General features: G+C 40.3%; 1 protein-coding gene across 1 annotated transcript in view; it reads right to left on the bottom strand.

Annotated features, from left to right (window-relative positions):
- Window positions 1-544: 544 nt before the first annotated feature.
- LOC122926307 (trypsin-like) overlaps window positions 545-18,385 on the bottom strand; it is a 67,640-nt gene continuing 49,799 nt past the window's right edge. The window contains exons 5-6 of the mRNA XM_044277680.1: window positions 9,260-9,393; window positions 545-730 (exon numbers count right to left, since the gene is read on the bottom strand). Coding sequence (XP_044133615.1) covers window positions 545-730; window positions 9,260-9,393 — 320 coding nt within the window. The remainder of the gene's footprint in view (window positions 731-9,259; window positions 9,394-18,385) is intronic.

The following is an 18,385-nucleotide window of genomic DNA, read 5'->3' as shown; positions in this document are numbered from 1 at the left end:
ACTGCTCCTATGTACAAGATGATAACTACTATAATACTGCTCCTATATACAAGAATATAAGTACTATAATACTGCCTCCTATATACAAGAATATAACTACTATAATACTGCCTCCTGTGTACAAGAATATAACTACTATAATACTGCTCCTATGTACAAGAGTATAACTACTATAATACTGCCTCCTATGTACAAGAATATAACTACTATAATACTGCTCCTATGTACAAGAATATAACTACTATAATACTGCCTCCTATGTACAAGAATATAACTACTATAATACTGCCTCCTATGTACAAGAATATAACTACTATAATACTGCTTCTATGTACATGAATATAACTACTATAATACTGCCTCCTATGTATAACTAATATAACACTTGTAGATAAATAGATAAAATGCCTTTATACATGTACCTCTTTGTTAGTTTTATTTTTACATATAATCATAAGAAACAGACATCAGTGAAAAGTATCTTTGTTTATTAGACGTCCGTAGTACAGCTTTATGGTCTAGGTTCTTGGAGAGGGCTTTCCTCTTAGGCGTTTCTGCATACATCCGAATTTTCTGTTTCCATCACATAATTAATCCACACCAGATAGTTGAAAACTTTGGTGTAGACTCCTGGTTTATTTGGTTGTCCACAGATTGGATGTCCCCATGATATGATCCCACATAGCTGTGAAGGCTCTGACCTACAAACCAGAGGGCCCCCAGAGTCTCCCTGTATATGAGAAGATAAAGTATAGTTATTTGCACAGGATAATTATGTTCTGTCTAGAGATAAGCAAATGTCCTGTAATTCGTTTTATGTCCAATTTTAACAAATTAGTCCAAAATTTTATTTGGGTCTGGATCAATTCTGCTCACATCAAAAGTGTTTCAATTGCCCTGAATATTGGTGTATGACACTCTGAGGTCTCATGGGTCTTTCTCTCTTGCATTTGTTTTCAGAATTTTCTCTCTCTCTCTCTTCTTTTTAAGCTTATTAACCTCCTCCCGTCACACTAACGCCGAAAGGCGTCATCTCTGCGGCGCTCCCAGGTCACACTAACGCCGATTGGCGTCATCTCGCGTGAGCCGAGATTTCCTGTGAACGCGCGCTCACAGGAGCGCGCGTTCACAGGATTGCGCAGTTCACAAGTTCATCTGCAGCCTGCCGGCCGCGATCATTGACTGGCAGGCTGTGGATTTTTGAATCGTCCAATGAAATGGTTATGTCAGACGCTATTTTGAAAATAGCGTCTGATATAACTCCTGCCTGGTCCTCTGGTGGTCCCTTTTGCTTGGATCGACCACCAGAGGACACAGGCAGCTCTGTAAGTAGCATCAAATCACCACACTACACATTAGATATTACCCTGTCATTTATTTAACCCCTTATTTAGCACCTGATCACCCATATTAGACTCCCTGATCACCCTGATCACCCCCTTATCCACCCCCCTGTCATTGATCACCCCCCCCCCTGTTAGGGTCCCTCATCCCTGCCAGGTAGTTAGCTACTTGCTAGGTAGTTTAGCGCCCAGCCCACCGCACCGCAGTCACTGATTTGTCGCTGATCAGCGTCATCGCTGTCGCTAATCAGCACTAGTACTATATAGTATCTGTAAGTGATCAATACTGATCGCAATCAGATCTATATAAGTACATTAGGGTCACCTTAGGTTCTACAAAAAACGAAGTGTTCGCCCGATCAGGCCTGATCTTGTGCGCACACTTGCGTTCAGTCCGCCCCACCGCAGTGACAGAATTTTTTTTTTTCTGATCACTGCAAAAACCGTAAAATCGCTGCGCCGCTATAAAAGATCACTTTTGAGCTTTTTGGATCTTTATTAGCGATCGCAGCTTTACTTCGCAAGCACTCCTTTTTACTAGGTAGGTTTGCTCTTTTTCCTGGGTAGTCTCAGAGGAATACCCCCTAAATTTAGTGAACCCAAAATGTCAAACAAGGGGTATTCCGCTGAAGAGGCCTACAGGATTCTGACCGTGATGGATGAAAGCGATGGGGACGCCTTATCCGCTGAATCCAGTGGTTCAGAATATGAACCTGTAGACAGCAGTGGCACTCTAACGGCTAGTGAGGATGACGAGGTAGAGGTCCCTGCTACGGCCAGACGTACCCGATCCCATGTAAGAGTTCTGCCTACCCTGCATGATGATCCTCATTTGCAGCAGAGTGGTGCTAGCGCTGATCTTGTTTATGGTGCGGCATACACCAGCAGCGCAGCACAGCCTGGACCTTCTACCAGCACTGCCGTAGTCCCTGGTGAAGTGGCGAGCACCAGAAGGGCAGTTCCAGCTGGTACGGTGGCACGTGCAATAACTCCCCCGTCGCAGCCACCGCGTTCACAGGCCCGTAGAACCCTTAGTCTCCCAGAGGTGCTGGCAAATCCTAATTGGCAATCCCCTGATTCCGCCGCACCCGTATTGCCCCCTTTCACCGCCCAGTCTGGAGTTCGCGTGGAGACGGCTCATTTAGGATCGGCCCTTCAGTTTTTTGAGCTGTTCTTCACCACGGATCTCTATGACCTAGTTGTGGCTGAAACCAACCGCTACGCCACACAGTTTATTACCGCCAATCCGGAAAGCTACTATGCCCAGCCTTTCCGGTGGAAACCAGTCACTGTTTCCGAGTTTAAATTTTTTTCTCCTCAGCATGGGTCTAACAAAAAAAAATGTATTGCGGTCATATTGGTCTAAAGACCCAATACATTTCATGCCCATGTTCTCTGCTGCAATGTCCAGGGCACGTTTTGAGGTCATCATGTGCTTTATGCATTTTGCGGACAATAGCACCTGTCATCCAAGAGGCCACCCTGCTTATGACCGGCTCCACAAAATTCGGCCCCTCATAGACCATTTGTCATCCAGATTTGCAGATGCGTATACCCCTAATCAAAACATCTGCATAGACGAGTCCCTAGTACATTTTACCGGGCGCCTTGGCATAAAACAGTACATCCCCAGCAAGCGCGCCCGGTATGGGGTCAAACTGTATAAGCTCTGTGAAAGGGCCACAGGCTATACATATCGTTTTAGGGTCTATGAGGGAAAAGACTCAAAACTGGAGCCGGTCGGATGTCCTGACTACCTGGGGAGCAGTGGCAAGATTGTCTGGGACTTGGTGTCACCCTTATTCCACAAGGGGTACCACTTATACGTGGACAATTTTTACTCAAGCGTGGCCCTCTTTCGGCACTTACATATAGTCGGAATTCAATGCTGTGGTACCGCGCGACCTAGTCGCCGGGGCTTCCCCCAACGGCTCGTTAGTACCCGACTTGCACGGGGGGAGAGGGCTGCCTTGTGTGACCAAGAACTGCTCGCGGTGAAGTGGAGGGACAAGAGGGACGTTTACCTTCTGTCCACCATTCACGCAGACACGACTGTACAAATTGAAAGGGCAACTGGTGTCATTGTGAAACCCCTCTCTGTCCACGACTATAACCTTCACATGGGAGGGGTGGACTTCAATGACCAGATGTTGGCTCCCTATTTAGTTTCCCGCAGAACCAGACGCTGGTATAAGAAGGTGTCTGTTTATTTGATCCAATTGGCGATGTACAATAGTTTTGTTCTCTACAGTAAGGCTGGGAGAACAGGATCCTTCCTAAAATTCCAGGAAGAGATCATTTCGGAAATCCTGTATCCAGGAGGGTCCGTGCCCCAAGGCCCTGATGTAGTGAGCCGGCTACATGGCAGACACTTCCCGTCTGTCTATCCTGGTACCCCAACTCAACGTTCCACAAGAAAAAGATGTCGTGTCTGTAGCAGGGGTGGAATAAGGCGTGACACCACCTTTTTTTGTCCTGACTGTCCTGACCAGCCTGCCCTATGCATAGGGGAGTGTTTCCGCAAGTTCCACACTCAGGTACACTATTAGCATAGGGATTGCGTACACAGGACAGGCACACAGGGGTCTTAGGGCCCTTTCACACAGAGCTGCCACAAACCTCTCCTTTCACCTGGGACAAAGTGCATAATGCACTTCGCCACATGTTTGGGCGATTTGCGCTTTGCACATTGTCCCATGGGGAAGGAGAGGTTTGTCCAATAAAGGTAAAAAAAACAAAACAAAAAAGAAAAAATCACCGGTAAGCAAAAAAGTTATTGTTCTGTTTCAAAAGTTTAGAAAAGTTAATGTTCTCTAAAGTTAATGTTAATAAAATTATTGCGTTGCGGCCTGGTTTTTTCTTTTTTGTTTTCTTGTTTTTTTACCTTCCAGGTGGACAAAGCGATCAAGCAGCTGCAGCACTGATGTGCATTCTGACAGAAGCATTGCGCTGCTGTCAGATTACACGCAAGTCGGTGTATGCGGCGCTGCAAGACGAGATTTCTACTCTGCAGTAACAGATACGTTTGCCGAAGCATACGAGCTGAGGAGGAGGCGGCGTTCCTATGCTTTGGCAAATACTTTGTATGTAAAAAAAAAAAAATCCCGGCAATGATTTATTCATCCACATCGATTGATGTGAATGGAGAAATCTGGTTTGCCAGGGCATACGAGCTAAGTGGGTATGGATGTAGGGCGGAGCTCCTATGTCCTGGCAGACGCCTTTCCCCTCCATTTTGTTTTTTGGGCAGAGATTTTTTCATCCACATTGATCGATGCGAATGAAGAAATCTGTGCCGTTCATTTTTTTCTTTCACCCCAGAGGCTGAACGGAAAAAAAAATCTCATTACCCGTATGCTCAATATAAGGAGAATAGCAGAAACTCCTAATGCAGGCCATACATGTAATGATTGCGGAGACCCTCAAATGCCAGGGCAGTACAAACACCCCACAACTGACCCCATTTTGGAAAGAAGACACCCCAAGGTATTCGCTGAGGAGCATATTGAGTCCATGAAAGATTTAAATTTTTGTCCCAAGTTAGCGGAAAGTGAGACTTTGTGAGAAAAAAACAAAAAAAAAATCAATTTTTGCTAAATTATGCCCAAAATTTTTTTTTCTATGAACTCGCCAGGCCCCTCATTGAATACCTTGGGGTGTCTTCTTTCCAAAGTGGGGTCACATGTGGGGTATTTATACTGCCCTGGCTTTTTAGGGGCCCTAAAGCGTGAGAAGAAGTCTGGGATCCAAATGTCTAAAAATGCCCTCCTAAAAGGAATTTGGGCCGCTTTGCGCATCTAGGCTGCAAAAAAGTGTCACACATCTGGTATCGCCGTACTCAGGAGAAGTTGGGGAATGTGTTTTGGGGTGTCATTTTACATATACCCATGCTGGGTGAGAAAAATATCTTGGTCAAATGCCAACTTTGTATAAAAAAAATGGGAAAAGTTGTCTTTTGCCAAGATATTTCTCTCACCCAGCATGGGTATATGTAAAATGACACCCCAAAACACATTCCCCAACTTCTCCTGAGTACGTTGATACCAGATGTGTGACACTTTTTTGCAGCCAAGGTGGGCAAAGGGACCCACATTCCAAAGTGCACCTTTCAGATTTCACCGGTCATTTTTTACAGATTTTGATTGCAAACTACTTCTCACACATATGGGCCCCTAAATTGCCAGGGCAGTATAACTACGCCACAAGTGACCCCATTTTGGAAAGGGAATACCTTGGGGTGTCTTCTTTCCAAAATGGGGTCACTTGTGGGGTAGTTATACTGCCCTGGCAATTTAGGGGCCCAAATGTGTGAGAAGTACTTTGCAATCAAAATGTGTAAAAAATGGCCTGCGAAATCCGAAAGGTGCACTTTGGAATATGTGCCCCTTTGGCCACCTTGGCTGCAAAAAAGTGTGACACATCTGGTATCGCCGTACTCAGAAGTTGGGGAATGTGTTTTGGGGTGTCATTTTACATATACCCATGCTGGGTGAGAGAAATATCTTGGTCAAATGCCAACTTTGTATAGAAAAATGGGAAAAGTTGTCTTTTGCCAAGATATTTCTCTCACCCAGCATGGGTATATGTAAAATGACACCCCAAAACACATTCCCCAACTTCTCCTGAGTACGGCGATACCAGATGTGTGACACTTTTTTGCAGCCTAGGTGGGCAAAGGGACCCACATTCCAAAGTGCACCTTTCGGATTTCACCGGTCATTTTTTACAGATTTTGATTGCAAAGTTCTTCTCACACATTTGGGCCCCTAAATTGCCAGGGCAGTATAACTACGCCACAAGTGACCCCATTTTGGAAATAAGACACCCCAAGGTATTCCGTGAGGGGCATGGCGAGTTCCTAGAATTTTTTATTTTTTGTCGCAAGTTAGTGGAATATGAGACATAGTAAGAAAAAAAAAAAGAAAAAAAAAATTCATCATTTTCTGCTAACTTGTGACAAAAAATAAAAAGTTCTATGAACTCACTATGCCCATCAGCGAATACCTTACGGTGTCTACTTTCCGAAATGGGGTCATTTGTGGGGTTTTTCTACTGTCTGGCCATTGTAGAACCTCAGGAATCATGACAGGTGCTCAGAAAGTCAGAGCTGCTTCAAAAAGCGGAAATTCACATTTTTGTACCATAGTTTGTAAACGCTATAACTTTGACCCAAACCATTTTTTTTTTACCCAAACATTTTTTTTATCAAAGACATGTAGAACAATAAATTTAGTGAAAAATGTATATATGGATGTTGTTTTTTTTGCAAAATTTTACAACTGAAAGTGAAAAATGTACATTTTTTTGCAAAAAAATCGTTAAATTTCGATTAATAACAAAAAAAGTAAAAATGTCAGCAACAATGAAATACCACCAAATGAAAGCTCTATTAGTGAGAAGAAAAGGAGGTAAAATTCATTTGGGTGGTAAGTTGCATGACCGAGCAATAAACCGCTAAAGTTGTGGAGTGCCGATTTGTAAAAAAGGGCCTGGTCACTAGGGGGGTCTAAACCTGTGGTCCTTAAGTGGTTAATGCAATGACAGCATTAGTAAATAATGTCAGAGTGACACTCACAAACAGCTATGGGTATATGCTTGGTTGATGGTGTTAACAAACAGTGTGTTTTAAAACACACCGCAGTGTTACATTTGTTAGGCTTTATTAAAATTTAAAAACATTCCATAAATTCTTCCTTATTGGGGACAGATGATTACCGATGTTTATACACACACGGTAGTTTTCAAAAAAGCAGTGGCTTGTTTGGAACAAGCATCCCAAAATTCTCCCTCTCTTTGGGAGAAGCAGCAGTGCAGTGTGAAACCTCAAGGACAAGGCAGGAGATGTGCTGCCGTTTAGGAGTAGTAGTGGTGGCAGGAGGAGTAGCAGATGTAAGAACATCAAAACAGTATGGAACACGATAAACAGGTAAACAGTAGCAGTGACATTATTAAGCTGGTGATAAATAGCCACTGTCAGCAATGGCAGATGTATTCATTTTCATCAGGCACAGATGTGTGGAAAACCACACAGATCCAAGTGGCTGATTATTTTTGACAAATTTAATGTTTTGCATACTGGCACAGGACAATTTTGCCCACTTGTGTGTGAAGATGGCACCGGATGCACTGAACACCCTCTCTGAGACAGTATATCGATAGCAAGTTGGGCCAGTTCCACCAGTTGGGCCAGTTCTAATCTTCCTCCCCAGAGGTCCATGGGATCAGGGACATATGGACATTTTTTTGAAGGCGCAGGACTGCATGACATTTGGATAATTACCACAACTATGGCCGGAACTACACCACCAGTAACTTGACCAGGTGGGAGTTCTGCTTGGCACAAGCTAATTGTTGGTCTAGAATAGCTTTCTCATAGCCACATAGTCCGTTATGGATGTCTCATGATGGAGTGGAGGACAAGGAGGAGGAGTCTCAGCTGATGAAGAATCTTATGATAATGGTGACAAGGATACTGTACTGCTTGATAATGTGGCATAGCTGCCATGAACAAGACCAGGAGAAGAAGGACAGAATTGTTCTGGTTAGAAAAACATGACAGCTTTTTTTCCCTATTGGACCCGATGAGCCGCCTCATGTGCTGCAATAGAGCCTTGGTATCTATGTTTGTGCTTAAACGTCCAAGTCTTATTTTCATCCTGTAGATCTTGCACACGACAGTGGTTTTGTGTGCCAGCCTGTGTGGAAAAAAACGGACATGCGGGAAATAATCACACAGCTAGCAGCAGCTGAGCTTGGCCTAGATCTGGCACGTTTCAAATCTTCACCAATGGTATCAGCGGCATCGCCAGTTCCCCATCTGACCACAATAGAAGCAGATGTGGTCCGGGTAGTTTATTTTTGAGATTTTGGCTGTATACTGCCTCTGCCCTTTATTTCCACTGTTGCTACCACACTACTTCTCTGATGTCGCCTCCTCCTCAGCTTCACAATCCAGCTGCCAGGTCCTATCCAATACACAATTATCATCATAGTCCTAAATCCTCACCGCCACTTTTATCAGATTGTGATATGCCATTGTGGGCTTCTTGTCTCCTACCTCCACCAGAACCTCCTCCTTGTGGAGACTAAACACTGAAACATCTCACACAAGTCATTAACAGCAAGACTTCCGTATTTTCCATAGCACATGGGGTGTTGTTGCCTCTTCTTAGAAAAATAATTATATTGATGCAGTAAAATGCTTTAATTAAACCGGTATATTAACGCAGAACAATGCATTAAATTAAACTGCAGTTTTAAACATTGACAAAATTATTAATGATTTTAAGTAAGAAAAGGGTACAGTTGCACAATGTTTGCAGCTAAATATATGGTGCTGGAGGTGCTGGGAATATACCTATAAAACACTTATAATGAATTTGGAAAGTCTTTAGACCATTTCACTTTTTTCACGTTTTGATCACATCGTTGGCTGAGCTCACAATGGCATCTGTGCTTCTGAGCTAGCCAAGAGCCTGAAGGATTAGCCAACATCCTGCCCTCATTGGCTGTCAGACTGTCAGCCAATAAGGGTGGCTGTGGGCAAGCCCCATTCACTCCCCGGGTCATGTGATCCTCAGTCTTCATCCTCCCTTTCTTGTTTACCTTGCATTTTAACAGTTAAATGTTGGGAACTGTTTTGCGAGATTCGTCCCAAGTAAAACACCAAAATTTCAAATGCTTATGGCTGAAGAATTTTTGTGAAATTTGCAAGAAATACAATTAGTTTATAAACAATTTTCACATCTCCAGGTCCATCACTGATAACTGACAGCAATCTGCTCTAGAGACATTTAAGAGGAAAGATAATGGCAGTGGGTGAATTGATATACAGCTGTGCGGATACAACCATACCTTCTTCAGATAGTGAGAGTAGAAAGGGGGGACGCAATATATTTTCAAAAATGAAATTTTACCTGGCAGGAATCTATGCCTCCTTCAAGAACTCCAGCACAAAGCATGTTCTCAGTAATACCATCATAGAATTCCTGACATTCGGCATCAGAAAAAGTGGTAACGTTGGCACACATCAGTACATCGGGGTGCATCACTGCAAGAAAGCAAACGTAGAAAAAAGAATTTAACTAGTGCACATGTCATTAAAATAGTGTCGAACCTTGTATATATAACAGGAGCAGTATTATAGCAGCTACATTCTGATACATAACAAGCAGGAATATAGTAGATATATCCTTGTACATAGGAGCAGTATTATAGTAGTTATATTCTTGTACATAGGAGCAGTATTATAGTAGTTATATTCTTGTACATAGGAGCAGTGTTATAGTAGTTATATTCTTGTACATAGGAGGCAGTATTATAGTAGTTATATTCTTGTACATAGGAGCAGTATTATAGTAGTTATATTCTTGTACATAGGAGGCAGTATTATAGTAGTTATATTCTTGTACATAGGGGGCAGTATTATAGTAGTTATATTCTTGTACATAGTAGCAGTATTATAGTAGTTATATTCTTGTACATAGGAGCAGTATTATAGTAGTTATATTCTTGTACATAGGAGTAGTATTATAGTAGTTATATTCTTGTACATAGGGGGCAGTATTATAGTAGTTATATTCTTGTACATAGTAGCAGTATTATAGTAGTTATATTCTTGTACATAGGAGCAGTATTATAGTAGTTATATTCCTGTACATAGGAGCAGTATTATAGTAGTTATATTCTTGTACATAGGAGCAGTATTATAGTAGTTATATTCTTGTACATAGGAGGCAGTATTATAGTAGTTATATTCTTGTACATAGGGGGCAGTATTATAGTAGTTATATTCTTGTACATAGTAGCAGTATTATAGTAGTTATATTCTTGTACATAGGAGCAGTATTATAGTAGTTATATTCTTGTACATAGGAGCAGTATTATAGTAGTTATATTCTTGTACATAGGGGGCAGTATTATAGTAGTTATATTCTTGTACATAGGAGGCAGTATTATAGTAGTTATATTCTTGTACATAGGAGCAGTATTATAGTAGTTATATTCTTGTACATAGGAGCAGTATTATAGTAGTTATATTCTTGTACATAGGAGGCAGTATTATAGTAGTTATATTCTTGTACATAGGGGGCAGTATTATAGTAGTTATATTCTTGTACATAGGAGGCAGTATTATAGTAGTTATATTCTTGTACATAGGAGCAGTATTATAGTAGTTATATTCTTGTACATAGGAGGCAGTATTATAGTAGTTATATTCTTGTACATAGGAGGCAGTATTATAGTAGTTATATTCTTGTACATAGGAGGCAGTATTATAGTAGTTATATTCTTGTACATAGGAGCAGTATTATAGTAGTTATATTCTTGTACATAGTAGCAGTATTATAGTAGTTATATTCTTGTACATAGTAGCAGTATTATAGTAGTTATATTCTTGTACATAGGGGGCAGTATTATAGTAGTTATATTCTTGTACATAGGAGGCAGTATTATAGTAGTTATATTCTTGTACATAGGAGCAGTATTATAGTAGTTATATTCTTGTACATAGGAGGCAGTATTATAGTAGTTATATTCTTGTACATAGGGGGCAGTATTATAGTAGTTATATTCTTGTACATAGTAGCAGTATTATAGTAGTTATATTCTTGTACATAGGAGCAGTATTATAGTAGTTATATTCTTGTACATAGGAGCAGTATTATAGTAGTTATATTCTTGTACATAGGAGCAGTATTATAGTAGTTATATTCTTATACATAGGAGGCAGTATTATAGTAGTTATATTCTTGTACATAGGAGGCAGTATTATAGTAGTTATATTCTTGTACACAGGAGCAGTATTATAGTAGTTATATTCTTGTAGATAGAAGGCAGTATTATAGTAGTTATATCCTTGTACATAGGAGCAGTATTATAGTAGTTATATTCTTGTACATAGGAGCAGTATTATAGTAGTTATATCCTTGTACATAGGAGCAGTATTATAGTAGTTATATTCTTGTACATAGGAGCAGTATTATAGTAGTTATATTCTTGTACATAGGAGCAGTATTATAGTAGTAATATTCTTGTACATAGGAGCAGTATTATAGTAGTTATATTCTTGTACATAGGAGCAGTATTATAGTAGTTATATTCTTGTACATAGGAGCAGTATTATAGTAGTTATATTCTTGTACATAGGAGTAGTATTATAGTAGTTATATTCTTGTACATAGGAGCAGTATTATAGTAGTTATATTCTTGTACATAGGAGCAGTATTATAGTAGTTATATTCTTGTACATAGGAGGCAGTATTATAGTAGTTATATTCTTGTACATAGGAGGCAGTATTATAGTAGTTATATTCTTGTACATAGGAGCAGTATTATAGTAGTTATATTCTTGTACATAGGAGCAGTATTATAGTAGTTATATTCTTGTACATAGGAGCAGTATTATAGTAGTTATATTCTTGTACATAGGGGGCAGTATTATAGTAGTTATATTCTTGTACATAGGAGGCAGTATTATAGTAGTTATATTCTTGTACATAGGAGCAGTATTATAGTAGTTATATTCTTGTACATAGGAGGCAGTATTATAGTAGTTATATTCTTGTACATAGGGGGCAGTATTATAGTAGTTATATTCTTGTACATAGTAGCAGTATTATAGTAGTTATATTCTTGTACATAGGAGCAGTATTATAGTAGTTATATTCTTGTACATAGGAGCAGTATTATAGTAGTTATATTCTTGTACATAGGAGCAGTATTATAGTAGTTATATTCTTATACATAGGAGGCAGTATTATAGTAGTTATATTCTTGTACATAGGAGGCAGTATTATAGTAGTTATATTCTTGTACACAGGAGCAGTATTATAGTAGTTATATTCTTGTAGATAGAAGGCAGTATTATAGTAGTTATATCCTTGTACATAGGAGCAGTATTATAGTAGTTATATTCTTGTACATAGGAGCAGTATTATAGTAGTTATATCCTTGTACATAGGAGCAGTATTATAGTAGTTATATTCTTGTACATAGGAGCAGTATTATAGTAGTTATATTCTTGTACATAGGAGCAGTATTATAGTAGTAATATTCTTGTACATAGGAGCAGTATTATAGTAGTAATATTCTTGTAGATAGAAGGCAGTATTATAGTAGTTATATTCTTGCACATAGGAGGCAGTATTATAGTAGTTATATTCTTGTACATAGGAGCAGTATTATAGTAGTTATATTCTTGTACATAGGAGCAGTATTATAGTAGTTATATTCTTGTACATAGGAGCAGTATTATAGTAGTTATATTCTTGTACATAGGAGGCAGTATTATAGTAGTTATATTCTTGTACATAGGAGCAGTACTATAGTAGTTATATTCTTGTACATAGGAGGCAGTATTATAGTAGTTATATTCTTGTACATAGGAGCAGTATTATAGTAGTTATATTCTTGTACATAGGAGCAGTATTATAGTAGTTATATTCTTGTACATAGGAGCAGTATTATAGTAGTTATATTCTTGTACATAGGAGCAGTATTATAGTAGTTATATTCTTTGTCAATTGTCTTTTTATTGAAAAGCATCAAGAAAAAGGAGCAACATCCAATGATGAATCATTCCAATGTCAATACATACAGTCTGAATTGCAGTTGACAAGTGCATAGACAATATACATAAGACATATGTAGGATGTACATTCCATGTCTAGTTCAGCAATTACAGCAATTGACAGTCAAGATGTAACCTGAGGTAGGCATAGTAAACACGAAACGGTAGGGGGCGAAGGGGGGGGGGGTTAGGGGGAGGGGCAGTGGAAGGGGGGGGGATACAAAATGTCCTTAGAACTGGACAGATACGGTCTCTGGCTGTTGAGATACGGTTTGATGAATCCAAAGAAAGGAAGACATATGACGTCTTTTGTTCCCACTAATGTGTCTGACACAACTACAGGGCTCGTATAGGGTTGTGGTTAGGGATGAGCGAACTCGAACTGTATAGTTCGGGTTCGTACCGAATTTTGGGGTGTCCGTGACACGGACCCGAACCCGGACATTTTCGTAAAAGTCCGGGTTCGGGTTCGGTGTTCGTCGCTTTCTTCGCGCTTTTGTGACGCTTTCTTGGCGCTTTTTGAAAGGCTGCAAAGCAGCCAATCAACAAGCGTCATACTACTTGCCCCAAGAGGCCATCACAGCCATGCCTACTATTGGCATGGCTGTGATTGGCCAGAGCACCATGTGACCCAGCCTCTATTTAAGCTGGAGTCACATAGCGCCGCCCGTCACTCTGCTCTGATTAGCGTAGGGAGAGGTTGCGGCTGCGACAGTAGGGCGAGATTAGGCAGATTAACTCCTCCAAAGGACTTGATTAACTGATCGATCTGCAGCTGTGGACCATTGAGCTGCTGATACTCAATTGCTCACTGTTTTTAGGCTGCACAGACCGTTTGTCAGTCTCATTTTTCTGGGGTGATCGGCGGCCATTTTGTGTCTTGTGGTGCGCCAGCACAAGCTGCGACCAAGTGCATTTAACCCTCAATGGTGTGGTTGTTTTTTGGCTAAAGCCTACATCAGGGTGAAGCTGTCACACCAAGTGCATTTAACCAGCAATAGTCTGTTCATTTTTTGGCCATATACAAAATCAGGGGCAAGCTGCGCCTGTCACCAAGTGCATTTAACCCTCAATGGTGTGGTTGTTTTTTGGCTAAAGCCTACATCAGGGTGAAGCTGTCACACCAAGTGCATTTAACCAGCAATAGTCTGTTCATTTTTTGGCCATATACAAAATCAGGGGCAAGCTGCGCCTGTCACCAAGTGCATTTAACCCTCAATGGTGTGGTTGTTTTTTGGCTAAAGCCTACATCAGGGTGAAGCTGTCACACCAAGTGCATTTAACCAGCAATAGTCTGTTCATTTTTTGGCCATATACAAAATCAGGGGCAAGCTGCGCCTGTCACCAAGTGCATTTAACCCTCAATGGTGTGGTTGTTTTTTGGCTAAAGCCTACATCAGGGTGAAGCTGTCACACCAAGTGCATTTAACCAGCAATAGTCTGTTCATTTTTTGGCCATATACAAAATCAGGGGCAAGCTGCGCCTGTCACCAAGTGCATTTAACCCTCAATGGTGTGGTTGTTTTTTGGCTAAAGCCTACATCAGGGTGAAGCTGTCACACCAAGTGCATTTAACCAGCAATAGTCTGTTCATTTTTTGGCCATATCCCAGTCTAATTCTGTCACTAAATCCATACCGGTCACCCAGCGCCTAAATACTAGGCCTCAAATTTATATCCAGCTAAATCTGTCCCTAGTGCTGTAGCTGGGCGAGTTATTTAGTGTCCGTTCAAGCACATTTCTTGTTCTGGGTTGAAATACAATTCCCAATTTAGCAATTTCATAATTTAGTGGTTCCTGCTATATCAGAGCTATTTGAAATCTATCCCAAAAAGGGTATATAATATTGAAGGTGCACATAGGGTCATTCAGAATAACTTCACACACACCCGCTACTGTGTATTTCCAAGTCTAATTCTGTCACTAAACCCATACCTGTCACCCAGCGCCTAAATACTAGGCCTCAAATTTAAATCCCTCTAAATCTCTCGTTACCGTTGTCCTGTTGTAGCTGGGAAAGTTATTTAGTGCCCGTCAAAGCACATTTTTTGTTCTGGGTTGAAGTACAATTCCCAATTTAGCAATTTCATAATTTAGTGGTTTCTGCTATATCAGAGCTATTTGAAATCTATCCCAAAAAGGGTATATAATATTGAAGGTGCACATAGGGTCATTCAGAATAACTTCACACACACCCGCTACTGTGTATTTCCAAGTCTAATTCTGTCACTAAACCCATACCTGTCACCCAGCGCCTAAATACTAGGCCTCAAATTTAAATCCCTCTAAATCTCTCGTTACCGTTGTCCTGTTGTAGCTGGGAAAGTTATTTAGTGCCCGTCAAAGCACATTTTTTGTTCTGGGTTGAAGTACAATTCCCAATTTAGCAATTTCATAATTTAGTGGTTCCTGCTATATCAGAGCTATTTGAAATCTATCCCAAAAAGGGTATATAATATTGAAGGTGCACATAGGGTCATTCAGAATAACTTCACACACACCCGCTACTGTGTATTTCCAAGTCTAATTCTGTCACTAAATCCATACCGGTGACCCAGCGCCTAAATACTAGGCCTCAAATTTAATTCCCTCTAAATCTCTCGTTACCCACCGCTGTACTGTTGTTGCTGGGCAAGATATTTAGTGTCCGTCAAAGCACATTTTTTGTTCTGGGTTGAAGTACAATTCCCAATTTAGCAATTTCATAATTTAGTGGTTCCTGCTATATCAGAGCTATTTGAAATCTATCCCAAAAAGGGTATATAATATTGAAGGTGCACATAGGGTCATTCAGAATAACTTCACACACACCCGCTACTGTGTATTTCCAAGTCTAATTCTGTCACTAAACCCATACCTGTCACCCAGCGCCTAAATACTAGGCCTCAAATTTAAATCCCTCTAAATCTCTCGTTACCGTTGTCCTGTTGTAGCTGGGAAAGTTATTTAGTGCCCGTCAAAGCACATTTTTTGTTCTGGGTTGAAGTACAATTCCCAATTTAGCAATTTCATAATTTAGTGGTTCCTGCTATATCAGAGCTATTTGAAATCTATCCCAAAAAGGGTATATAATATTGAAGGTGCACATAGGGTCATTCAGAATAACTTCACACACACCCGCTACTGTGTATTTCCAAGTCTAATTCTGTCACTAAATCCATACCGGTGACCCAGCGCCTAAATACTAGGCCTCAAATTTAATTCCCTCTAAATCTCTCGTTACCCACCGCTGTACTGTTGTTGCTGGGCAAGATATTTAGTGTCCGTCAAAGCACATTTTTTGTTCTGGGTTGAAGTACAATTCCCAATTTAGCAATTTCATAATTTAGTGGTTCCTGCTATATCAGAGCTATTTGAAATCTATCCCAAAAAGGGTATATAATATTGAAGGTGCACATAGGGTCATTCAGAATAACTTCACACACACCCGCTACTGTGCATTTCCAAGTCTAATTCTGTCACTAAACCCATACCTGTCACCCAGCGCCTAAATACTAGGCCTCAAATTTAAATCCCTCTAAATCTCTCGTTACCGTTGTCCTGTTGTAGCTGGGAAAGTTATTTAGTGCCCGTCAAAGCACATTTTTTGTTCTGGGTTGAAGTACAATTCCCAATTTAGCAATTTCATAATTTAGTGGTTTCTGCTATATCAGAGCTATTTGAAATCTATCCCTAAAAGGGTATATAATATTGAAGGTGCACATAGGGTCATTCAGAATAACTTCACACACACCCGCTACTGTGTATTTCCAAGTCTAATTCTGTCACTAAACCCATACCTGTCACCCAGCGCCTAAATACTAGGCCTCAAATTTAAATCCCTCTAAATCTCTCGTTACCGTTGTCCTGTTGTAGCTGGGAAAGTTATTTAGTGCCCGTCAAAGCACATTTTTTGTTCTGGGTTGAAGTACAATTCCCAATTTAGCAATTTCATAATTTAGTGGTTTCTGCTATATCAGAGCTATTTGAAATCTATCCCTAAAAGGGTATATAATATTGAAGGTGCACATAGGGTCATTCAGAATAACTTCACACACACCCGCTACTGTGTATTTCCAAGTCTAATTCTGTCACTAAACCCATACCTGTCACCCAGCGCCTAAATACTAGGCCTCAAATTTAAATCCCTCTAAATCTCTCGTTACCGTTGTCCTGTTGTAGCTGGGAAAGTTATTTAGTGCCCGTCAAAGCACATTTTTTGTTCTGGGTTGAAGTACAATTCCCAATTTAGCAATTTCATAATTTAGTGGTTCCTGCTATATCAGAGCTATTTTAAATCTATCCCAAAAAGGGTATATAATATTGAAGGTGCACATAGGGTCATTCAGAATAACTTCACACACACCCGCTACTGTGTATTTCCAAGTCTAATTCTGTCACTAAATCCATACCGGTGACCCAGCGCCTAAATACTAGGCCTCAAATTTAATTCCCTCTAAATCTCTCGTTACCCACCGCTGTACTGTTGTTGCTGGGCAAGATATTTAGTGTCCGTCAAAGCACATTTTTTGTTCTGGGTTGAAGTACAATTCCCAATTTAGCAATTTCATAATTTAGTGGTTCCTGCTATATCAGAGCTATTTGAAATCTATCCCAAAAAGGGTATATAATATTGAAGGTGCACATAGGGTCATTCAGAATAACTTCACACACACCCGCTACTGTGTATTTCCAAGTCTAATTCTGTCACTAAACCCATACCTGTCACCCAGCGCCTAAATACTAGGCCTCAAATTTAAATCCCTCTAAATCTCTCGTTACCGTTGTCCTGTTGTAGCTGGGAAAGTTATTTAGTGCCCGTCAAAGCACATTTTTTGTTCTGGGTTGAAGTACAATTCCCAATTTAGCAATTTCATAATTTAGTGGTTTCTGCTATATCAGAGCTATTTGAAATCTATCCCTAAAAGGGTATATAATATTGAAGGTGCACATAGGGTCATTCAGAATAACTTCACACACACCCGCTACTGTGTATTTCCAAGTCTAATTCTGTCACTAAACCCATACCTGTCACCCAGCGCCTAAATACTAGGCCTCAAATTTAAATCCCTCTAAATCTCTCGTTACCGTTGTCCTGTTGTAGCTGGGAAAGTTATTTAGTGCCCGTCAAAGCACATTTTTTGTTCTGGGTTGAAGTACAATTCCCAATTTAGCAATTTCATAATTTAGTGGTTCCTGCTATATCAGAGCTATTTGAAATCTATCCCAAAAAGGGTATATAATATTCAAGGTGCACATTGGGTCATTCAGAATAACTTCACACACACGCTTCTGTGCATTTCCAAGTCTAATTCTGTCACTAAATCCATACCGGTCACCCAGCGCCTAAATACTAGGCCTCAAATTTATATCCCGCTGAATTTGAATACAATACATTGGGCCAAATAATATATTTGTTGTTGTGGTGAACCATAACAATGAGAAAAACATCTAGTAAGGGACGCGGACGTGGACATGGTCGTGGTGGTGT

This window comes from Bufo gargarizans, chromosome 2 (assembly GCF_014858855.1).
Source record: "Bufo gargarizans isolate SCDJY-AF-19 chromosome 2, ASM1485885v1, whole genome shotgun sequence".
NCBI lineage: Eukaryota > Metazoa > Chordata > Amphibia > Anura > Bufonidae > Bufo > Bufo gargarizans.
This window is presented reverse-complemented; position numbering and strand designations above follow the sequence as displayed.